Source organism: Stomoxys calcitrans, chromosome 3 (genome assembly GCF_963082655.1).
Source record: "Stomoxys calcitrans chromosome 3, idStoCalc2.1, whole genome shotgun sequence".
NCBI classification, from domain to species: Eukaryota; Metazoa; Arthropoda; class Insecta; order Diptera; family Muscidae; genus Stomoxys; species Stomoxys calcitrans.
Window position 1 is genome coordinate 117,226,996 of NC_081554.1, and position 26,156 is coordinate 117,253,151.

Here is a 26,156-nt window from a genome sequence, read left to right on the forward strand (position 1 = left end):
ACACTTGCGTTTGACACCATTGCACTACACGATTACACACTTACGCACTAGCGCCATCGGTATTGGTGGGGGCATGTTGGTTTTATGCATGAACTCTTGTGGGTGTATTGGACTGACGCCAACTTTTTTCTGGAACCCACGCTGTTTTTTCTCGGCACTGCACTCTTAAGTTATTTGTTAATTTATTTTATTTGTCACCTTTTTAGCAATTTGCATTATTTTTCGCCCTCACAATTAACCCCGTATAGCTTAGTGGCCTTAGCTACTGGTGGCTAATGGGTGGTTTGTTGGGTTGGGCAAATTAGTTTTCTGAAACATTTCGGTTGAAGTTTTTTTGATTTGGGGTTGTATGTTTTTTTTTGAGATTCCGTGAACTTTCCCCAACATTTTCTTTGAATTGTCCATCTTTTTTTTTAAGGTATTTATGGGTTTTTAGTTTCTTTTATTTATTCACACACACGCACATACACACACACTCGCCGGTTTCATTCATAGATTTTATATTTTTTATTTTTATTTTTTTTTTTTTTCCAACACGCCCGCACCTGTTTTTTATTAGAACACGTTTTATTTTGCCCTAGCAGGGTCACTGGTTTATTTTCATTTATTTTTTTTCACAAATAATACTTACCATTTGTTTCCATTGGTGCTGCTGCGGTCGTCCCATTGACAAAATGAAGTAATTTCTTCTTCTTTGGCCTTTAGCTATCCATTTCATTCATCACGAGTTGATATCCATAGGCCCGGCCCTAGTGACGAGCGCGTATGTCATTTCGTATTAGGGGGTTCACACGCTGCGATATAAAATAAAGGGATGGACACACGTATGGAAGTGCAAATTTTAGTTGTGAAAATCAGCTATTTAAGGTAAAGGCTTGTAATGTGGTATACGTTGACGTGTCCTAGACACCTTCTCCAGTGAGAGGCCGGCCCGGGAATCGAGTTGTGTTGAATAAAAGTTCTTAAAAGAGTTGAGCTAGGGCGACGATTAATTCCACCAATTGAACGGCGGATTCCACTAATTGAGCGATTAGTCGATAGGGATGCCAGTTCGGATCACATTTTAGGGTTGCCCATTCGTAAACAGCCGGATTTTTAACCTTTCTACACTGCGAGAAATCGCACCTTTTTTCCCTCCCATCCTTTGATAGTGATATCGGCAGGATGGTTGGGTTTGTTGTGTGCGCGATGTCAGGGCGTTAGTAGGTCCCCATATTGACACTATTGTGAATATCATGATGTTCATTTGGTTGGCAACGCGGCCGAAACAGCTGGCCACAGATTGGAATTGATATATGTCAGGTCGCTTGGGGCCAAATATCAAAAATAAGGGAAAAAGCGAAAGGAAAAAGCCATATTAGGAAATTTAGGGAAAATGGCCGATTTCCTGGGCTTTTCCCTTTCTTTTGGATCTGGATATTGGAGCTGGCTGGATGGAGAGGAAAGAGTTTGTCTGCGAGAGATTGGAGAAGAAAGTTTTTTCTGCAAGTGTCTGCGGTTAAGTGAAATGCCCGGTGCCACAAAGCAGTGTGAACCACTTTTACCTTAATATAAACGCTATGAACAAAAAAAAAGGAAAAGAGAAAATAAAACACCAGTGGTAGCGAAAGAGTTTTTTATTTGCCGTGAATTTGTGTTCAAGAAAATTTGCATTTTTGGCTACAACCTAAATTAATTAATCAACTACAAATAAGAAAGAAAAACACAAGGCTAAAATCTACATGCCGAATAATCTTAAAAGCTACGTGTCAATTAATCTTGAAAAACTACATGCGAATTAATCCTAAAAACTACGTGCATCAGGAAGTTACAACCTAAAAACTATATGAGATTAAAACTTACCAACTAAACAGAGTGTAACTTGCAAACTAAATAGAGTTTAACTTACAAACTAAATAGAGCTTAACCTACAAATAAAAAAAAGGCTTAACCTACAAACTGAATTGGATTTATAGCCTAAATAGAGAGTCTGGAAAATATATGAAGTATAAGCAAAATAAGGAATAATTACAATACACCTATCGTCGGTCATCAGCCACGCCCAGTCACCATCGCCACTCCAATCAACGTGGGAGCTCCTGATGCTTGCAACCTCCCCGGGTTGCAAGGGTAAATGCCGGACTCCGGACCAAAACGGACGACCTATAAAGACAGACCTTTTTTTTTTTTACAGTAAATACTTACATATATAAATATATTTGTGCCCCAATACTATCTAGATATATATATATATATATTAATTTTCTTTTTTTACCTGGGGGAGACAAGAAGGGTTATCTGTCCCAACTTAAATTTAGTGAGTTCCGTTTTAGAGGAACCGTAGGCGCTAGGATCAGAGCTCTAATCCGGGTAGGTCCTCAATACGTTGATCAGGGAGCTTTTGCCCGTTAGGTGGGGATATCAGCTTGTCAAACCTAAAAGGAGAAAAAGGAATTGATTGAAAGAAAACAGAAAAGGCGGAATATATTCATATAGACAACACGGACGGACAGAACCAACTACCGACGTTTATACGCGGACGGACATCGGCGGCAGCCCGGCCGAAGCAAACCGGGAACCTTACTTCAGCGGATAGAAATGATCGGATCGAAGGCGAACGGTGGATGTCATTGTTGGAATTCTATTTAAGATTTCTTTGTACTTGTGACAATAAAGAGGGCAGTTTTATAACGTTTGGAATACGGAATTAGAAATGTGTTTGGCTTAGGCCGATTTTAGGAAGGTGGTAGGGAGCATGTAAGAGGTAAGTAGGGGTACCGATGTTGGGATACCTAGGGCATGGTGTAGGTATCATGGTGAAGCCCGATCGTGGCTTCTGTGGGAGGGCCAAGTGCTTGGCATACCAGCCGCCAAGCCACGTATCGTCCGGTGCAGTGTAGGTTATTTGTCCATTAATTTCGTGAGTGAACGTGTTTGTTTTTTTCTCGACATTGTCTCCTGTTCCTTTTTTTTTCATGGACTTATTTTGGCCTACCTTTTTCTTTCTTTCTTACGCAAAGACCGGTATGATTTTTTTGGTTTATGGTGTGATAGATGTCATGGTTGCAAGAACCACCCCCATCCGGCGAGCCCTAGCCGCGCTAAACGCCAGCATACCGGCAAGGCAATTCATGGCACCACAAACGGGGTTTTATCGTCAGATAAATCCCAACCTTGAAACACCACCATTAACATGTTCACAGTTCTACAAAGGAAACCCCAGCGAAGTTACTCTTTGGAACGAATCAACGAGGGGTGGTGGTAGATAAGCTGTCGGAATATCTAGATAAGAAAATGAGTAATGAGGAGAAACTAAATTTGAGGGATATGAGGGTTAAGGCATTGAATTCTATACAGCGATCTCAGAACTACAACGAATTATACTTTTCCAAACATCATGAACCGGCAAAACGTTACGATGAGGGTGATTATGTTGTTATTATGAATATTGACAATACAGTTGGGAAGAATAAGAAATTTTGTGAAAAATATCGTGGTCCCTACATTATTGAAAAAGTATTAGATAATGATCGCTACGTTGTGAGAGATGTTGACAATTGTCAACTGACACAGATCCCATATAAGGGTATAATTGAAGCAAAGCGACTTCGGAAATGGTTGACACCTAGGTTATAGATTTATGTTATTGGCACACTTATATAATATACACAATTTTTATATCATGATTGTGGGCAATCATATTGTCAGGTTGGCCGAACTGTAATATGATAACTTGTTATACTCGTATTTATAAGAAACTTTTGATGAAACTAAGTAGACTAGCTTGTTCCTTTAATGTTGTTTGTTTGAAAAATATAATAAAAAGAGTCAGTTTGTTGACAGAAGCTTTACAATTAAGATGTTTTAAACTTTTGTTTTTGATTATTCATGAAAGGTAAAGGGCGTTAAGTAGAGGATATATGGGCTAACGATGGAGTTCGTTAGTATTGGTTGGGAGGGTAGAGATCACCAGGCGGCAGATTGACAACTCATGCTGTATTTCTTATCATCATCGTCCTAAATTTCCTGTATATCTGCTATTTCCGTATCTTATTCCCTTCTATCTCTTTTTCTCTAAGAGCTACCTTTTATCTTTACTTTTATGGTAACGCATCCGAGCCTAGAAGAGGAAGAACCGCCCCAGGACTGAGCACGGCCGGCGTCAAGAAGGTAGCCATTCTCAGCGGAAGTAGGGCCCTTCGTGGTGGATCGTTACAACGTGCGTGTATATGTGTGTGTACATGAGCAGAGAATATGCGAGAAAGAAGATAACAAAGAGAATGCAAACAAAAATCTGTCATCCTAACACCGTCAAAGCTGACCGGCTGCTAACAGCTGTTCGCGTGAGACGAGCTTCAAACTTTGTTGTTGTACAAATGAGACAACCTTTACATAATTCAGCCATGATTTCTGCTAAAAGTGTAATTGATTGATGTAAGTAATCGAAGAAATGAAAATGATGTTGAATTTTGAGCAACGACTGATTGTCATGTATATATGTATGTGACGCATACACCTTTGTTTCACCCAGGATGCACTTATAAGGTGAGGTCATGCGAACAGCTGAGTACATTTTTTTTTATTATTGTTCCGATTTTCCAGTAAATCTAAATGTCAAAGGCTTGATACACAGCTGCGATTTTTTTCTAAAATCTTAAAAATATGTTCTATTTGATCCAATATTTCACAAATGAGCAACAAAACAGTGTTATAAGGATGAAAACACAAGTATAGAACACATTTGAAGAAGTTGTAAAACAGAGTTTATTTCTTAAACTACTTTGACATTAAAAACCTCTAAATTGCACAATGGTTTTCACCCATGCAATTACAATAATCACGAATCATGATGTGCCATGTAAACTCCTTATAAAGAATAAGTCGATTATTTGATTTCAAAATCGACTTTTTTAATCTGTGTAAGTCGACTTCGACTTTGTTACAGAAGAATGCAATTAACCGATACCTCTTTCTCAGTCCATTTTCCCAATGAAACGTAAAAAGAGTGAATATTTGTATCGAGTTTTTTTAGCATTTATATTTCGGTAAAAATGGATATATAGTCGGATTTGCACAACAGAGCAAAAAGGCATTGTTGCCCATATAAGTTTAAATTTATTGTGAAAATGTTTACAACAACATCGTAAGTAAATTCCAATTGAGTCTACGTTGAAAGCCACGAATTTCGCAAAGGCATGGATAAATACACTAACCGACCAACTCTTATGTATGTGTGAGAATTTTTTTGTTGATCTCGTATGTTTGTGAGAAAGGTGCGAGGAGAAATTATGGTGAAATTCGTGCTGTTGGTAATAACAATGAATTTCCAAGAAAATTGTTACAGGTTATTTGTTTTTGTACTTGCCCCTTTTTGTCATTAGAGCGGGGTTTTGCAACGCGCTGCTGTGAGCAATTCGTGTCATACCAACCTGACTGACGCAACATGCCATCCAGTGTTTTTCAAACTAACAAATTTGCTAAATGAGTGTTCATGTGTGCAAACTGCCAACTTGTTTTGTCTATCGCCCATATGTGATTACTAGTTTTTTGATGTGTTTTTTTTTTTTTTTTTGGAACAAGCGGAGTTATTATTTGGCGCGCTACTCATTACCATTTCTTGTCAATTGGTCGATATTTGTCTTGTCATCAATTTGCTAATGGGCATGCTTATTTTTTTTCTTACATATGGTTCCAAAGGTTCAGAGTGGGAGCGAGTCGACATTTGCATATCGGCCCAGTGAAGAATTCGTTTAGGCCATTCGTTAAATACCTAGCATATTATTTTCAAGTTCAATATCAAACGGCCTTATCAACGTTCGAGGGCCCTTATCATTATCTCTCAATTCCAACTGGTTCTTTGTTGTTATTCCCGCATAATTTTATTACTTGCTTATACATTTCAAAAGTTGAGACTGAAAACACGCATGGATGGACGTACAAACTATAATGTGGTATCAGTTATGGTCAATCTTTGTCACGTTTATGCAGTAACCGTTCCCCGCATCAAAATTACATTTTGGGTTTTGGAAACTGGCGAGATTAATGTGTCATTTCATAGCAATTTGCAACGTAGATTAAACGTTGATTGCTTTTTTACACCTTTTGGGTTGAAGTACCAACTTGGTTGGTATTGAAACTAGGGAGGTGCACATGAGTGAATTTTCACTCAGGTTCGAATCTCGTTCACGGGATGGTTTAACTAACGCACGACACGAGAAAATCAGGACTCATGAGAAAAATTACGACTCATGTAACACGCACCTCTCACGAGATACTCACACACGAATCACGACTCACCAAGATACTCAGAAGTCACGAGACACTCAACTCACGCTTGAAAATATGTTTCCATGAAACGAATATTTTTTTCTAAGCGTCTCAAACCGTCCCTGCGCATCCACTTATTTACTCATTTCATTTTTATGCATGTGTAGACAAATTGTTTCTACTTCTTCCATACTTTCCAATAGTGAAAGCGTACCTGAATTCGTACGTTAAAAAACCGAATTTGAGACGCGTGCAAAAATGTTTTATTTTCGAAATATTTTAACGGTTTGTCGTGATTCTCTCCGGAGTCGTGAGTGTCTCATAAGTCGTGATTTCTCGTAAATGGTGATTAGTGGCGTGAAAAGGATTTCATTTACTCATTCAGACAACTTACGTGACACGACAACTTACGCACTTCTCAAGTGGAAACCTCAATATTTATAATTTTATGTACACAGAAAAAAATATCACGAATTCCTTCTATTGAAAGTTTAATTGAAAGTAAACCAATAAAGTGGAAACTTCGAAAATATCAATCATATTTTTAAATAGCTCAATTAAAAAATTAATTGGAGTTTTCAAAAATTTGCAATAATTTTTTAATTGAATATGCAATTTTTTTAATTAAAAATTTTTTCAATCGCCTTTTTCATAAACTTTGTTTGGTATTGTCAATTTCTTGATTGAAGCAGTTTCGATTAAAAAAATAATTGGATAAATTAGTTTTGTGATTGAAACCGATTTTTTTTATTTTTTCTGCCTAGTCTCTTTTCCGTCTAGCTACTATAGGTAAGTAAGCTCGTTCCGGTCCAAAGAACTGATCGTTGCGGGAACATGATGGCTATTTGTTATTTAAAGCCGCAAAATAACTCGCCTTGTCATATTGAGCATTATAGGCACTCAGTATTTATGCAAGAGTAGGTGCCGCCTGGCCTCTCAAAGAGACTCCGCTCGAAAGCGCTAATTGTCTGCAATAGCTTAAAGTTCCAGCCTGTGTGGTGCTCATAATTATCCCGTGCTGGGATAACTCCACATCGATCGCCGCGGGAACGTTGTTGTTGTTGTAGCAGTTTATTGTGTATTATCTTTCGTCTGCTTTATTCTGTTGAGTGTCAAGACCCAGGAACTTCGCGATCCCTGTGGATCTGGGTCTGAGTCGAGTGGGTCTGGCCGGGCAGTTAAACCGGTGAGGAGTATCGTGCGGTCCCTGGTTACAATCGGCACATACATCTTGCACGTCGGCATCAATCCTAGCTCAATGGGAATTGAGGCGGCTGCATCTGCCGGAACGTAATTGAGCCAGAACTACTCTGGTTTGTCGGGGGAGGTTGATTTCTTCAGGTGCAATGGGTGGCGGTCGTTCTCCAAGGACTACATTCACCCGGTAGCCAATTAACGCGTCTGCTACCGTGTCTGCATGAATGTTGTTCAGACCCGCTTGATATGCCGCTTGATCTAGAGGTTCTCTCTTGTAGCGCTGAACCTCACGCTCTAGATCGTGTAGATCTACCTTAAGGCTTCTGGGCGGTGGGTATCTATCCACAAGATGATGATTTGGATGATTTCTGCGATAACAGAACCACCTGATGGAGGTGGTCCACATGAGAACTGAGGAGACAGCCCGTCGCAGTTCGGAGGGCGGCATTCTGACAGATCTGAATATTATTCCACTGCGTGTCACAAAGTTGACGTGACCACACTGGCGCTGCATAACTTACCACAGACCGGCCAATTGCTTTGTACGTGGTCAACAAGGTTTCTTTGTCTGCACCCCAAGTGCTGCCAGCGAGTGACTTGAGGACCTTGTTTCTACTTTTGACTTTATTGCAGATTGCTGTGGCATGTGGGGAGAAAGTGTAGGAGCTGTCAAATGTGACGCCAAGTATTTTGGGACACTTGATGGTCGGAATCATTTCTCCATCGACCATCACAGTCAGCTCAGAATTCACCTCACGCGTATTTGTAGTGAACAGTGTGGCTGAAGATTTGGTGGCGGATATCTTCAGATTTCTTGCAGCGAAATATGAGGCAAGCTCGTTGAGGTAGACGTTCAACCTATCGCAGATGTCATCAATGGGTGGGGGGCCTGATGCCATGATCGTACAATCGTCCGCATATGATACGATCTCTATGCTGTCTGGAGGAGGTGGAATGGAGGATAGGTAGAGGTTAAACAGAGCCGGAGATATCACCCCACCTTGGGGAACTCCCTGTTTCACTCTACGGTGTTTTGACTTCTTATCCCTAAATTCCACAAATGACTGGCGGCCACACAGATAATTCGCGACCCAACGTTTCAGGCCTGGCTGGAGGGACGTGTTGGCGATGTCCTCAAATAATTTGGCATGGCTGACCGTGTCGAATGCCTTCGATAAGTCCAGTGCCACGAGGACCATCCTATCACATGGCCTGGGTTGATTGAAGCCACGGCAAATGTGTGTGGTGATGGCATGCAAAGCTGTTGTTGTGCTGTGCAGCCTCCGAAATCCATGTTGATGCTCGGCGAATGGAAATTCTCCTACGAGGCTCGGGAGGAGTAATGCCTCAAGCGTCTTAGCCACTCGTGAGAGAAGGGAGATCGGTCTGTACGACTCCCCCAAACTCGGGTCTTTTCCAGGCTTCAGTAGCGGGATCACTCTGCCCATTTTCCAGACATCGGGAACTATAAGAGTGTTCAATGACAGGTTAAGGACAGTGGTAAGGTACTCAACTCCAGGTGAATCCAGATTCTTCAGCATCAATGTAGAGATTCCGTCGGGGCCCAACGCCTTGGAAGATTGGCGCCACGGATGAAATTCGTAACTTCGCCCACGGTAAATTGTGATGGCTGTTCATCGGCTCGGAGACCACGATTACGGCGAATGGCTCTCCTCCTTGCCCTGTCTCTCTCGGGATGCACAATAAATTGACGGTTGAACAACCTGGCGCATCTCTTCGGATCAGTCACGGTTATCTCGCCAAAAGTGACTGAGGTCCTGTCGTCCCGTCTACCGGGGTTCGAGAGAGACTTAACAGTGGCCCACAGTTTGCCTGCACCGGTGCCTAAGTTACATTGCTCCAAGAGTTCCAGCCACAAATTCCTCTTATGTTCGTTGACTACCCTGTTTATTTCCAGATTCAGCTCGCTGATTCTGGGGTTAGCGGGGTCCATAGCACGAATCCCATCACGCTCGTCTGCGAGTACCACTGCTTGCGCCGGGAAATTGGGTCGCACTTGCGGTATTCGACCGGCAGGTATTAAGCGAGCGGCTGCTGCGTTAATGATGTCTCGGAATTTCCTCTCGGCCACAAGCACATCAGAGGGGGGTGGCAGTTCATTGAAGCGGCGATTGGTATACTCTCTGAAGCCAGTCCAATTGGCCTTCTTATAATTGATGAACGTCCGGCGCTCAGAGGTTATCAAGTCGGGTGGTCGGTCGATGGTGAGGATTATGGGGAGGTGGTCTGACCCCAAAGAGATGACGGCTTGCCAGGATACTCAGGAGATCAGGGGATGCAATTGAAATGTCTGGCGAGTTCCTGTACCTCCTCGTAATCCTAGTGGGGGCATCCTCATTCAACGTGCAAAACGTGGAGCTATCTATCTGCTCTGCCAAAGCTATGCCACGCTGGTCGTTACCTAGGGGAGAATGCCATGACGTGTGATGTGCATTAAAATTCCCCAGAACCAGAGGACTATGGCCAGATAGCAACCCACTTATATCGGGGTTGTAAGCCTGACCATTAATCGGGACACAGCTACCAACCGGCGGTATATACACGTTGTATATCTCTATCTCGGCAGTACCAGACCTGACTGCTACCCCCATACATTCCATGTATGGGTCACTAGCATCAAGCGCAGGCGAGATAGGTATAACGAAGGCCAATCCCCCACCTCCATTCCTTGAGCGATCCTTACGTAGCACATTGTAACCGTGACAACTGTGCAAGCTGCAGGTGTTAGTCAGCTTTGTCTCCTGGATCGCTGCGACCGATATGCTCTTCCGACTCATAAAATCTACGATCTCATCAATCTTGCCACGCAGTCCGTTGCAGTTTAACTGCAAGAACGATTCACTTCCCGACACTGGCCTGGCAATAGTAGGGCTAGGGTGCTGTCGTTGCATAAATTGCCGTACGGGAGAGGTCGGGGGGGTCACATAGTCCGACGACGAGGACGCCGAAGGCGACGACGGCGACGCTTGTGACCCACTGGTGGCTATTTTCGCACAGCACCTAGCGACATAGCCAGTATGACTATACTCCCGTAGCGAGGTCAGGCCAGAGCAAGAAGGCGGATAATGAAGGCGGTTCTGGCAAACCGAACAGAACCAGGGTCCGGGGTTCTTTTCAATCCCGGCACGGACCAGAAGCGTACGGAGAAGGCATTCCGGGATGTGCCTCTCCCATGACGAAAAAAGACGAACACGTACACTGAGGCGGCAGCCCTTGCCGATGAGGATTCCATCGGGTCAATCCGGTGCGTACAACCGGCTGCCATGGAATTGCCGCGGGAACGTTATGGCCATTGGTTATTTAAAGGCGCTAATAATTGGCCTTGCCATATCGAGTATCACAGGCACTCAGTATTTGAGCAAGAGCCGATGCCGCCCGGACCTTCCACTCGTAATGCTGATTGTCCGCGACTGCAAATAAAACTACTCCCAATACATAGCACAGGTTAGGAACAACCTGTGGACACGATAATAATAATGATAATTTGTAATTATATGGTGAATATTGTTCGCTCCTGTCACTTACTTGGCCAATTTTTCGAGGTAATTCCTCTTGAGTGGGATAAACACATTTATTTAAAAGCTAGTCCCACCAGTGGGTCGTGATGTCATATCAGCCGAAATACTTTAACTTATAGATAAGAATAACATACAAATTATGTGTAAACTATACAACTGTCTTCGACACTGGCCAAGCGACTGGTTGAAATCGACTTTTATCACTTTACCCAAAAAGACCAATGCAAAGAGATGAATTGAATATAGGCTCATCGGCTCATGTGTCTTCATTTGAAAATAATTTACAAAATAATATACAAAAAATGAGAAGTAAGTATGGGCATAACTCAATTTGGTTTGAAGGTATGGGCACAAGAGAAGCGCTATTTTGTTGTTGTTGTAGCAATTTGTTGTCTTCTATCTTTCGTCTGCTTGATTCTGTTAAGTGTCAAGAAGCAGGAACTCTGCCACTAAGATGGGATGCGTCCAGAGAGATCTGGGTCTGAGACGAGTGAGTCTGGCTGGGAAGAGACTTTATTCTAGGAAAAATAATCGTAAGACTATGGGGAGATTGCGAATACTTAAAGAATATAGCAACTTCTCGAGGTTCTTGGGTTGTAATTATACGATGCAGTGACAATAAATCTTTTATAATTAAAAAATGTTCAAAAGAACAGTGGAGACATTCTCTAAAATAATTAGATACATGTTCACTAAATTGAGGTCCAAAAATATAATAATAATATAATGTACTATTCGATCAAAGACAAGGCGTAATGTTTTTAAATGACGTAAATTAGTGCCAGTATAAACCGCCAAGCAATTTAATATGTGGGGCATTAAAAGTGTGTGACCGACTTGAATTCTAATAGCGACAGGAAGAAAACAGTCTAATTTGTTCAGACAGCGTGGAGAAGTGCAAATCTTGGACGATACTTCAGAAATATGTCTATCGAATTTCAGACAACTGACAAGAGTAACACCCAAGCATTTCATCTCATCTTCTTAGGCCATATTGAAATTGATGCCAACAGTACCAAAAGTCAAGGCTCTTGTCTTAAAAGGATGAAACGAGAGTCGATTAGATATTGCCAACTAGAAGCCAATGACAACGCATAATTCATAGTTTCATGAGCATCATACAAAACGTTCTCCCCGGAAAACAACAAATTATATATATATATATATATATATATATATATATATATATATATATATATATATATATATATATATATATATATATATATATATATATATATATATATATATATATATATATATATATATATATATATATATATATATATATATATATATATATATATATATATATATATATATATATATATATATATATATATATATATATATATATATATATATATATATATATATATATATATATATATAAATATATTTTTTCTTTTTTTAGAGCCATCATGGCTTCCCCAAATTCGGAAAGCGTGTTATTAGGACAACACCTCTTATATACACATTTTATATTATCATCGTCACCATCTGGAACACCATCTGATTTAAATGACTATGCCATCGACGGACATCAACAAAATTGCTACCATGGAATCAATAGCATTGCCACAGGATCTTTACTGGGACGGCAAACTGGAACCGATCTCGCCTACAAACAGCGAGATGTTGCCGGTTATATGTGAAGATCTGAACGACAATTGGCTTTCTTCGAACTATGATTTTGAAAACGGTAAGCGTTGAATCGATATGTACAAATTCTAATGCGTTAATTATTTTTTTTTTGTTTGCAGACATAATAATAATTTCTCAAGAAGATATTGAATTAAAACATCATGATGTTGATTTGGTTGAAGCTTTATTGGCTGATGAAGATTTAATAATGGAGTTCAATGATTTGAAAGATGGTAAGTGAATGTTTCGATTGATTTTGGCAAATACTGATTACAGTATTAATGGACCAATGGAGTGGTGGGAAGATAAACGCATACTATTGCTCGTTATTGTGTTTTTGTACAAGGACATAAGCACATAGGCTTGGAAATAGTGTGTACAAGTGTGCGTAAGTATGCCAATCAATGGATTATACTATAAATGGAATGACTCGACTTGTCATATCGAGCATCGTAGGCACTTAGTATTTGTGAAAGAGCCGGTGCCACCCGATCTCTCACAGAGACTCTCCGCGACTGCCGTTGCTGCTACGCCGTATGGAGTATTCCACCATCCGCAACCTGTGGACGCGCTCGGTAGCTCGCAGCTAAGCTTCTCGTGGCAGCAATGAACTTCACATAGATGGTCCTCAATGTTCCAGCCTGTGTGGTGCTCCCAGCTGTCCCGTGCCGGTATTGTCGTGGATTGTAGTATTAATGAAATGTTACTTATGTGGAAAAATTAAACTAAATGGCATACTTTTAGGCAGAAATGAGTAATCGTGATTCGCTAATTGTGGTTAATATTCCGGGCTACAAATTTTACAAAAATGATCTCGAGAATATGCTGGCGTGGAGTAGGAGCTTACGTTTCCAATTTGATCGAACATAAGTTTGTTTTTCGAGCTTTTACTTTGGGTAAATGCGAATCTCACTTCCATGAGTTGTGTTATGGATATACTAGGTTTATTTTCCTCCAGTTGGAGATCTTGCATCTTTTGAGGAATTGTACCACAACTTGCTTTTGAATTATTCCAAAATTATTCTTGTTAAGTTTTTTTGTATTAAGATCTACTTTATTGTGATCTTTGTGTACTAGATTTGTCTATTGTGCACAATTCCAGGCCAATTTACTACAGTGTTGCTCGTGGGACGACGTCCTCATTGATTTTATGTTGGTTGGTAATAGATCAGTGACTTTCCGTCCTAATCAGTTTCAGTGTCAGTTTCTCACTATGTACCGATTCTTTGCTCGTTTGATTTTGATTTTACTTCATGCGAGGAATTAATAGAGTTTCGTGACTATGAGAACATTGACGGTTTCTTATAATGCTTGTTCACCTTTGTTAGCTGTACCTTTTTCTATAGTTCTGACGCCAACCATTTAAGTACGCGTATTGGTTTGCTCTTTAGTACTCTATACTCGTTGTTAGGCGAAGAATTTGTAAATGTGGTGACGATTGGATGAAATGCAGGAGGATTTTAGATGCTCAGTCCCTTTTATCATTTACGGCATTCCGTCGGGACAATGCTCCAGAGATTTTTTTTTGTAAATACAGAAGAAAGGCTAAATCCGTTATACGTATGGAAATATGTTATCATTATTGCAAACGTTTTAACAATTTGGATTATTAGGAGTTTTTGTCGTGTTATCAAAGGTTCGTGTTGCTTTAGTGATAACGGACTGGATTATGATGGTGATGTTAAATCAATTAATATTTTTTTTTTGCTACGAGCGTTCAATCTGACAGAGATTCAGGTGCTGATATCCACTCACTCGTTGAATAAGAAGAGGCTTTTCTTTAGCTGTGTTGATATTGACGATCTCGTAGTGGCTTTATGAAAAATTAAGGCAAAGTCGGTTGGTGTTAATGGTATCCCTATAATATATTTAAGAATTTTGTTTCCGTAAACTTTGGACGAAATTCTCCATTTATTTAATTCTATTTTGAAGACTTCAAAGTTTCCTTTTTCATGTTGTTGTTGTAGCCACATTTTCATGTGTAGGTGGCGATCCTCGTCAAGCTCCTGCAGATGAGCAAGCTCATTCCGGTCCAAAGGAGCGATCCCCGCCTGAGCATGATGGCCAATTTTCTTATTTATTTATTTCTTTGGTTTCAAATACAACAAGATTTAAAATCTTATAACTACAGTCCCTTATCTTAGAATTGTTATTCTAAGATAAGGGAATATTGAATTTAGTTTTAATTACATTCATCAACAATAATTAATCAAAAAGAAAAGTAGGAAAAACAAAAACAAATAACTTTATTAATTTGCCAGGCTTTGAAAGTATTTTGATTGAACTTTTTTTGCGTTGCCAATAAGTTGAATAGCTGATTGGGAGGGAGTTCCAAAGACGGATCACAGTGAAGAAAAACTCCCGCTCCGATACCAGCAATTTATGACGCATTGGTACTATATTTTCATACAAATACGCTAGTGTTTTTGGTATATATAATTTTGTGTAAAAGTACCAGAGATTTAATAATTCAAATAATTTAATATTCAGAACATTTGCAATATCCACTCCATGCAGGCTTTTCCGAAAAGCTGAACAACTCTCGAATCTTTTCAGTCCATAAACGTATCTTAGGATCGAATTGTATGCAATAGTCTATGTCTATCTAGTGCTTCTTGAATCGCGGTTCACAAATAATTCGCTTCCATAGATTAGAACCGGTATAAGATAGGATTTGGCCAAGAGGGTGCGAATGTTAATAGGTGTAAAATGTTGTGTCTGGTATAACGTTCACAGCATACCAAAGACTTTTCCAGTGGCAGCAACAACTTGATCACTCCATGTTAGAGTTTGATTAAAAATAACACCCAAGTTTTTTGCCTTGGGAATTTGTAAAATATTTTGATTTCGGATCTTTATGAAATGTTCGCATGTAATTAGACTCGTTCGGTTATTTATAAGTAAAAGATAAAATTTTTTGGGATTTATAAAAAGATGGTTTGCTAAGGCCCACGAGTAAATTGTTTGGAAATCCGCATTAAGCTTCATTACACCTTCAGATATATGCGATTTGGGACAGTTAAATAGATTTGCCCATCATCTGCGTAGTAGGGATCCCAAAGTCGACTTTCCACTAATCGATTAGTCGACTTTTTGTGTAAAAAAGTCGAAGTCGACTTTTAATAAATAAAAAATCGAATAAACGATTTTGAAGTCGAATAGTCAAAAAGAAAGCTGCTTTGCTGAATTGTTTCCTATTTTTCTGAGATGCATTTGGGTACTTTTTTCCCAAGTGCTGCGATTCATCGCTCTTTAGTATATTCTTGTTGCCATATTTTTTTTTAATTGAATAGTTAATAGAATAGTTAAAACTAGGTAATAGCATTATATGGTTGAATCAATTTCATGATTTTACCATCAGAAGATGGTAATAAAAATTCCTGCAATATCCAAGCAAAATTTTAGGGATTACATCCTTATAAGTGTAAGATTAGTCTTAATAGTTTTATATTTATAAAAAATGTGTCTTTTATCCATTAAGCGCTTATGTTCCAGAGTGGGCTGTATAGAACTATACCATTACATCTATTGCAGCCGTAAAGACTGGTCTACAGATTCGAAATCTTCAGCTCCTAAAAGGGGTATTTAATGCCCGAGATTAAAAATCTTAAGCTAATAAAACGCGAATGGAGTCCATATGGGTCCCACCTTAGGTGTTGGCCCCATACAAACGGAACCATAATTTTCGTTATTCTTGCTCTGAAACCCACGTTTTTGTACCAATTTGTCTAAAATTTAGCAAGCAAAATTTTCTCGGAATGGTTACAGTATATATTAAGCCATGGACCAATCGAACTATATTTTATAGTAGCACCCATATAAGGGTTCATTTAAAAAATAGAGACATTCGCTCCGAATTTAGCGAAGTCTAGATGGAATTTCGAATATATAGACTCCGATTTGGTAAAGTCTGTCTGTTTTCATGTTTAATTAAATTTTTAAAAAATGCCGGATACATAAAAACGGATAGAATAGAGATCATTTTGTGTTTCTTTTGGGGTTTTATAGAGGAAGTGATAGAGAATAAAAGTTCGTTACTCATATGTGCAATAAAATGTGATGTTCTACTTGGGTTTTAATATTCACAGTAACACGAGTTACTCTTTTCCTCTCAACTTGGGATCACTACTGCTTAGATATGTTTTTTTGTATGTTTATGAATGCTTGGCAACTCGTTAATATACAAAAACTTTCAATATAGGACTTTTTTGGTATATTTTTTGTATTCTACTAATAATTTTTGGCTGGGGAGCCCATAGGAATACGATTTGTAATCTGATAAAAGATATAGATTAAGAATAGTTTTATACGCTTATTGCTACTTAGGGGTATAAGTTATGTTTGTAATACAAGTATTTTGGCCTAATTGGCTTAGTATTGCAATGAATGAATAAATAAATAAAAAAAATAAATAAAAAGAATAAAAGTGGCCCTAAAATTGAGCCTTGTGGTACGCCAGCTTTTTTTTTTATTACTACGGATTGAATCCGACAGTTTAAGTAGTTTGAAATGAGTCTCACTGCGGTGACAGTTTACTGCATAGAGTATCGTGATTGACGCAGTCAAAAGCCTTTGAGTGGTCCAGTGAGACAAGTCCGTCATTAATCGTATATTTTTAGCAACATCGACTAAGGCCGTTATTGTTGTAGCAGTGTGTTGTACACTGAGGCGGCAGTCCATGCAGATGAAGGACTTCGTCGGGTCAATCCGGTACGCACAGCCGGCTACCATGGCCGTAATACAGCTGTGCTTGGGACGAAATCCAGATTGATGTGCGGTGAGCAATTCATAGCACTGAAGTTATTCGCCTACTTGTTTATGTATAATACGCTCATACGCTTTTGACAGGTACGGCAAAATGGCGGGTCTAGACAACATTCATGCAGACACGGTAGCAGATGCGGTAAATAGCTACCGGGTGAATGTAGTCCTTGGAGAACGACCGCCTCCAGTTGCACCTGAAGAAATTGACCTCCCCCGGAAACCCGAGTGGTTCTGGCTCAATAACGTTCCGGCAGCTGAAGCCGCCTCAATTCCTACAGAGCAAGGATTGATGCCGGCGTGCAAGATGTATGTCCCGATTGTGAACAGGGACCACACGTCACTTGTTAAATTAGACCCAGATCCCTCTAGACGCACTCCATCTTAGTCGCAGAGTTCTCAGATCTAGAAGATACGAGCATTTCATTTAAGTTGTTGTTGTTGTAGCAGTATATTGTACACCGAGGCGGCAGCCCTTGCCGATGAAGGATTCGATCGGGTCAATCCGGTACGTACAACCGGCTGCCATGGGATTGTTTCATTTAAGTCATCAGGATTTGCATCGCCTATTTCATATTTTCCATTGTAACTGCTCGGAATCATCATAGAGTTGTGGAGTTTAGAACCTTTTCCAACGTTTATACACCATATCTCTTTTCCTAATTATCTCAGTTATATTTTCTTTAAACCAGTGTTTTTATCACTTTTTCTTATTCTTGATTTTTTAGTGTAACCAAATGTGTTAGATTTTGGTTGATAAGTTTCAGTTAATCATCTGTTGACTGAAAATCGTATATTGCATTCCAGTCAATGTTAGAAAGTTCGTGTGATAACGTATTAAAATTGGTTTTAAATCCTCTGGTGGTGAATTGGAGTCATAAGTCATAAGGATTAAGTCATGCCTGGAAAACCATGGTACGCTTAGCTGATCATAGACTAAAACTTTGGTAGGGCTTTCTACAAAAAAAAAAAATGTCCAGAAGACTATTTGAAGAATTTGAAAAGTGGGTTGGTGAACTTGTGTTTACGGTGTGAAGATCAATTGATTTAAAATTATCCATAAATCTGGTATCGTTCAGTAAATTGCTGTTTAGGTCGCCGGCTATGATTGTGTCAACAAAATTGACAGTTATGTCCATCATGGCAGTAATTAGCGAATCATAGATACAGTCAATTAGGGTTTCAACAATCTAAGATTTTGAAAGAAAACTTTCTTTTAATATGTATTGCAACGCATCTGCCAACGCTATGCATGTCGTTTCTTACGACATTGTAATCAAAAGTGTTGATTATGTTGTCTATAATGGGTGTACTGAACCATGTCTCGGAAATGCATACGCAAGATAATTTATACAGTTTTACAGAAATAAAGATTTGGGCGAGAAAGAATTTATTAAGAATACGGTATTTAGTTTTTAAGATTATAGTACGGAAAAATTAATTGATATTGCCGGGCGAGAGAAAAATTGATTGAGTTGGACAATGCAAATTTGCCCATGAACATTCCATTAAGGGACTGGGGCAAACTTCTCATAAATCAATTAGTGCTGTCCGATTCAATTTTAAACTCAATCATAAGGGACCTCCGGCGTCCCGCAGAGTGACACCTCATTGGGGAGAAGTTTTTACATGGCAAAATACCTCACAAATGTTGCCAGCATTAGTTCAAGTTCATTATAACGTGCAGATTTGGCGTAGATTATGCTTCGTCGGGAAAAGGCAGATATCAGCAAGTTTTGTTATCGCATGCCAATAGCTGCTTTAAGGATCTTCAAATTGTGCGTGACGGATTCTCGTTTGAATTTATAGGTCTATCGAAATAAAACCCTATAAGCCGTAGAAGCGAATTAGTTTTCAAATTCGTTCTGTATTGAGAGAGCGATTTTAAAAACGAGTTCTTCATATTTGGCGTCAACAGTTGTAAAAGTGTAGTACCGTCCGGCCGGCTCCTACATGTTTTTTACGATAAATTGATTTATAAGGGGGAATTGATAAACATAACGCATTGCAAATGCTGTAGAACATTCCATCTAATCTCTCTCTGTTAGCGTAATGAATTCCTTAATTCTAAGGTCACATGAGACTTGCTGTCTCATTATGTTCTTTTCTTACTTGCATCTTTAAGTTTTCAATTTCGGTTTGAATGCTTTCCGCATCTAAACTTTCCTCAATTTTTTTTAATTTGGCTGTATATATCATTAACAGTGATTTCTTCGAGTTTGTTTAAATTCTCACAGATGTCCTCAATAGTTGTTGTAGCAGTGTGTTACACTGTTCACTGAAGCGGGAGCCCTTGTCGATGAAGAACTCCATCGGGTCAATCCGGTACGTACAACCGGCTGCCATGGGATCGTCAATAGTGTTTTCTAGTTGTTGTATTCGAGAGTTTAGATTGTTTAATATTTTTGTTTCCACAACAGCAATGTCCAGCCCCTTACGGTAGCGCTGACGGCAAGTCACATGTATTCTTATTCTCTTTGTTTCAGTTGTTGTTGTTGTTGTAGCAGTTTATTGTGTACTATCTTTCGTCTGCTTGATTCTGTTGAGTGTCAAGACCCAGGAACTCCGCGACTAGGATGGGGTGCGCCCACAGGGATCTGGGTCTGAGTCGAGTGGGTCTGGCCGGGCAGTTAAACAGGTGACGTGTATCGTGCGGTCCCTGGTTACAATCGGGACATACATCTTGCACGTCGGCATCAATCCTAGCTCTGTGGGAATTGAGGCGGCTGCATCTGCCATAACGTAATTGAGCCAGAACCACTCTGGTTTGCCGGGTTAGGTCGATTTCTTCGGGTGCAATGGGTGGTGGTCGTTCTCCAAGGACTACATTCACCCGGTAGCCAATTAACGCGTCTGCTACCGTGTCTGCATGAATGTTGTTCAGACCCGCTTGATGTGCTGCTTGATCTAGAGGTTCTCTCTTGTAGCGCTGGACCTCACGCTCTAGATCGTGTAGATCTTCCTTAAGGCTTCTGGGCGGTGGGTATCTATCCACAAGATGATGATTTGGATGATTTCTGCGATAACAGCCCAAAAGGTATTGCTTAGACAGCATGTAGTTATGTCTTCGCACTGGTAGGATCTTTGTCTCCTGATGGAGGTGGTCCACATGAGAACTGAGGAGACAGCCCGTCGCAGTTCGGAGGGCGGCATTCTGACAGATCTGAATATTATTCCACTGCGTGTCACAAAGTTGACGTGACCACACTGGCGCTGCATAACTTACCACAGACCGGCCAATTGCTTTGTACGTGGTCAACAAGGTTTCTTTGTCTGCACCCCAAGTGCTGCCAGCGAGTGACTTGAGGACCTTGTTTCTACTTTTGACTTTATTGCAGATTGCAGTGGCATGTGGGGAGAAAGTGAAGGAGCTGTCAAATGTGACGCCAAGTATTTTGGGACACTTGATGGTCGGAATCATTTCTCCATCGACCATCACAGTCAGCTCAGTATTCACCTCACGCGTATTTGTAGTGAACAGTGTGGCTGAAGATTTGGTGGCGGATATCTTCAGATTTCTTGCAGCGAAATATGAGGCCACGGATGACATTCGTTGTTTAGACTGAAACGAACGAACGTGCGCTGGGGTATACGCATCGTTTTTCTGTTTTTATTTGGAAACAAATATTTTTATCGATTTAAAGTTTGGAAGGCGTAAAAAAGTATTTAAGTTTTCTTATTTTATGTCTATTTTTGCAAAACACCAATCATTCAGTCCAAAAAAATAATTTTTTACATATTGAGACAATTAAAAATACTTAAAAAGAGTATTTCACACATACAGTCATATTTTCATTTTGACCATCCTCCAACCTTTTAAATATATGTGAGAATTTCTCATGATGTGCCGTCTAAAAGGGCCATAAGAGATTGTTTGCGCATATGATGTCAGCCAGCAGATTCTTATGATATTCCTCTGTTGTTGTTTGGATCAGGGATGACAAATTTGATACTTTTTAAATATCGAAGTGCTACGGTACCCCCGCGAGTCATTTGGTACTTTTTTTTATATGTATGCGAAAACTCAAGAGAGGAAAGTACCGTTTTTGGCAAAGACTGTAATTCTATGATTGAAATTGCAAAAGAAAATTTCATTAAGGAACAGAGGGGATATTTATCTCATATCAATGAGCGCTATCCAATGCAAGTTTTAGCTCAACGAGAGGGACCTCCGTTTTAATGTTGAGTTCGAATGGCTTGCTGCAGAGCGACACCACTTTAGTAGATAAGTTTGCACAGCTGATTACCTATGGTAAATACCTTAGGAGGGGATAACCATCGGTGAAGTTTCTTTCGATATCAATATCATTAAAGATATAAAACTAGCATTGGCCAATCACAAACTTTTGTATACCCACGATTATGAACTATCGGCGAACCTTATACTGACTCCAAATTAAAGGTTGGTTTGGATCTCTGTCATGGCGAAACAATTAAAGGTGGTCTCATTTGTACAACAACCACAAATGATATGGTGCAATCAAGATGTCATTTAAAAAATGACATTGTTCTCAACACAACCAAAGAAACTTGCGCTAATGAGAGAAAAAGGAACAGAAACAAACAGAGCGTACAAAAAATGGGGGATTGTTGCGAATGTATACACAGAACTGACATCTTAATACCGTCAAATTGGCTGGCTGTTTTCAGCTGCTTACGTGACACCTTTATTAATTCACCTTGGACGTCTGTGAGTCATACTAAATCGAATGAACGGAACTTTCGTCAGTACAAAAAATAGGAAATTAGGAAATTAATCTATATGGCGGCTATAACGAAAAGTAAAATGGACTTTGAACATGCGCAGGTGGTTCTGATATTACTTATTATTATATAGAAATTGAAAGAAAAGATACGTCCACAAAAAGTAAAATCTAGAGTTCGGCCTATATGGAGGCTACGACGCAATATGGATCTATGGGTACTATGCTTGGAAAAGATATAGAAGGGGCTAATGCATCTCATTACTCCTTATTTAAAAGCACGACGTAACATTAGGAGATCAGTTGGTTGAAGGATGTGGCGATCCTTGTCAAGCTCCTACAGGTGAGCAAGCTCGTTCCGGTCCAAAGGAACGATCGCGGCGGGAACATGGTGGCCATTGGTTATTAAGGGCGCTAATAACTCGCCTTGTCATATCGATCATCATAAGCACTCAGTTTTATGCAAGGGCGGTCTCTCACTGAGACTCTTCGCTCGATATGATTGATTGTCCGTACGGTAGCTGCCAGCTAAGCTTCTCGTGGCAGCTATGAGCACCACACAGATCGGACCTGAAATTCTCAGCCTGTGTGGAGCTTACGGCTATCCCGTGTCGAGTAGTTCAGTATGTATGGGAGCTATATCAAGATATAGTTTGAGTTCATACTTGGCTACAACAAGTATCAATGAGCTAAGAACTTTAATCAGATTGCACTCATAGACATGCCCCATGTACCCCCCGTATTTTTAAAGCAGTTTTCGTGGCCAATATACACGCACATTATACACGCGTGGGCTGACATGTACTCAATGCTTTATGATGCATTCCCCATTGTTATGTCTTTGAACTCCATTTTTTTTAAGTTAAAGGCAGGTACTATATTCGCTTTTCGCGATATTTCTCGCCGATTACTTTTTTAGATAATATTGTATATTTTATAACAAAAAAAAACTTGCTGATTTCATTCAGTAAGACATTCCCTCATTACAAATAGTAAAATTTTAATAAATTTGTTATTTTACCATTATTATTTGTGTAGTGTTTCAAAAAAGTAATCGCGAAAAACAAGGGTTTTCAACGGTTAAAAAGAACGTAGTACCAGACATAAGGCCGAAAAGAGTTAAACATGGTACCTTTGGGTTCCAAATATTCCTTTTAAACTTGTATTTAATACCATTTCACCAACCCCATTTATCATCCCTGGTTTGGGTGGACATATTTCTTATTCTGTTTCGTTGCTCTTTGAGAATGTTTTTTTTATATATGTATGCATGTGTGTGTGTACTAGTTTGGCTTGGTTATGTTAAGTTCGGCTTTGCTTAAGTTCTTTATGTTGCTTATAATGTTTATTTGTTTGGCGCCCGTTAGATTACACTGGTTAATGAACAAAAAGTTCATTGAACTGTGCTTAATTTTGTGATACAAACAATTCGCATTACAATAGAAAGCATCTAAATACAAGGAGCACAAAAAGCACGTCCGCTGTCTTGAACACTCTAAAAATTTCTTTAAAGGCGCCAAATACTCGCCTTGCCATATCGAGCATCATTGGTACTCAGTATCAGTGTTGCCAGTATTGGGGATTTATTTTCGAAAATGGGGACTGAATTTTTCACTTGGGGACTTTGATGGGGATGGGGATTTAGAGAAAAAATTTGGGATTTTTAGGGAAGAAATTTTCTGTTCAAAATTTTGTTTTTACCTTTACAATTTTTTGTAGTAATTTTTTATAAATATTTAGAAAACATAAATTGGTACGATTTACAGCAAGTTGTACTACATTTTTTTAAAACTTCAAAAATTTTATATCCGTGCCTTCACGTGACATACATCCTTATTTGTTTTGCCGTCAATAATATTTATTTTTATCCAAGAAATGAATTATCATTTTTTCATAAAAACTATTCAAATTGTTTAAGGATTTTTATTGGGGATATTCATTTGAAATTGAGGATTTTGGGGGACAATGGATTCGAAATTTGGGGTCAAGGGACGGAAAAATACTGGCAATCCTGCTCAGTATATGTGCCAAACCCGGTGCCGCCTGGCCTCTTACTGAGACTCTCCGCTCAATACCGCTGATTGTCCGCGACTGCCGTTGCAGCTACTACGTATGTAGCATTTTACTATCGAGAACCTGTGGACGAGCCTGGTAGTTCGCAGCTAAGCTTCTCGTGACAGCAATGAACACCACACAGATCGGACCTCAATGCTTCAGCCTGTGTAGAGCTAACAGCAATTCCGTGCCAGGCCAGTACCATACCAGTGACAACATCTTCAGGCGCGCCGTTGTCCGTTGGAGAGTTTCCCGGCCAGTCAGTATCAACGACCAGTTCTAGTGTTTCCTCACTAGAAATTGTCCATACATTCTCTGATCTCAGATATATCCTCCACGCAGGTGCAGATTTCCACCCAGGTTTGGTTCTGAACCTTTTCCCTGCTCGTCCTTGTATTTTCTTTTCTGTTGAGTTCTCTGCAGTCCTTCCATAGATCAACCAACCAGTTCTACGGTCAACTATGGCGGTCGTTTGCCCCTTGGCTTGGCACTATGAAATGCTGCCACAAGCGAGTCATTCAGGGCCTTCATGATCCGCTTGACCATTATGTTTGTGTCCTCCGCAGTTTCCATTTATCCCAATCCGCCTTCCTTCAGTTTGGCCGAGGGACCACTTCTGCAGCATTTTCGCCAAGGTTGAAGCTAATATAACGATGATCAGAGTAGCTGTAGTCATCCAACACTTCCCAGTCATATATATTTATATGCTTATATCTTCCGTTACAAAGGTAACATCTAGTACCACCTGCCTGTTCCTGGTAACAAAGGTCGTTTTATTTCCTTCGTTACAAATGGTCAGAGTGGAATTTATAATATATTCGATAAGAAACTCACCCTTTCATTGATATCCGAACTTCCCTATATCTGGCCCTTGCCGATGAAGGAATCCATCGGGTCACGTACAATCGGCTGCCATGGGATTTACCCCATATCTGGTGATGTGCATAAGCATCACCTCCTACAATTAGGCTCTTTTTCCCTGCAAAAGCGGCTTCAAGCAGCAACTTAGCGCTTGAAGGCGGCATCTCTGAATCGTGTGCAATATATAGAGAAGCCAGCCAGTAATGCGACTTATTTATTTCAAGGCTGGTTAGGTTAGGTAGGAGTGGCAGTCCTTAGCAGATTCATTTAGACAATTTTAGTCCATTGTGATACCACAAAGACTCCGTGTCTCCCATTTCTCCTAACCTAGAGTAGTTTAAATCCCGGAATTCTTAGTTATTCGTTAATTTTTTTCATTCTTAATTTTATCAGCAACCCAAATCGTGCATCAAAATGACAATCGAATCTTAAATGTCGTCGCAATCGCAAAATACGAAGCCAACCTCGGCCAAACTCTCAAAAAAATAACAATTAAAAGTCAAATATTTCCGAAATCTGTAAAGATATTAAACACCAAACGGATTTTTTTTGTAGGTATTTAGGTAGGCACTAAGTAACAAAAAAGAATTTTGAAGATCGGACCGGAGATGAAGATTTGACAGCCCAAAAAATTTTTCGAAATGGCGAGGTGACCAACTTTGGGGGCCTGCTAAGAGTCGCCCGGACCACCTTTCTCCATGAAGTTTGGCACATGATCAAAGAGTTATCTCTATCCGTTCTCAAATGGTATATTTTTCATAAGTGTTTTTTTCGATTCTAACCCACTGTACGTCTGCCGAAATCACGATAGAGTTCCAAATTATGCACAGATACTTCCTATTACTGTGGGTCGTAAATGGGCAAAATCGATCCACGACCAACGAAAAGATGGTAGGTGTTAATTTGTTCTTCTAGGTGTTGATTTGTCTGGTCTATGGTGGATTTACAGGTCTAAAGACAGGACGCAGAAACCCCAGATTAGCTCGAGCAATGGAGACATGCAGTATTCTATTGAAATTTCTCCAAAAGCAATAGTAGGCCAGCAATAGTAGGCCAAAAGCAATAGTAGGCCGGAAAAGCAAACAACATTACATAATGCTCAAAAATATTACATAAATCCATGTGTATGTATTTCAAAAAGCTATCTATA

General features: G+C 39.7%; 1 protein-coding gene and 1 long non-coding RNA gene across 3 annotated transcripts in view; one reads left to right on the forward strand and one right to left on the reverse strand.

The window, feature by feature from the left end:
- Positions 1-1,245: 1,245 nt before the first annotated feature.
- Positions 1,246-2,521, reverse strand: LOC131995709 (uncharacterized). Its single transcript, XR_009397564.1, has 2 exons — positions 2,255-2,521; positions 1,246-2,142 (listed from the first exon to the last, which is right to left on the reverse strand). It is a non-coding gene; the product is annotated as an uncharacterized LOC131995709 (long non-coding RNA).
- A 2,423-nt stretch (positions 2,522-4,944) lies between these two features.
- The window catches only part of LOC106095171 (cyclic AMP-dependent transcription factor ATF-4), a 77,939-nt gene continuing 56,727 nt past the window's right edge, over positions 4,945-26,156 (forward strand). Inside the window, exons 1-3 of one of the 2 annotated variants that reach the window (XM_059364626.1) lie at positions 4,945-5,122; positions 12,397-12,684; positions 12,746-12,859. In XM_059364626.1, coding sequence (XP_059220609.1) covers positions 12,504-12,684; positions 12,746-12,859 — 295 coding nt within the window. In that variant the 5' untranslated portion in view covers positions 4,945-5,122; positions 12,397-12,503. The remainder of the gene's footprint in view (positions 5,123-12,396; positions 12,685-12,745; positions 12,860-26,156) is intronic. The other variant, XM_059364627.1, reaches the window with a different exon arrangement.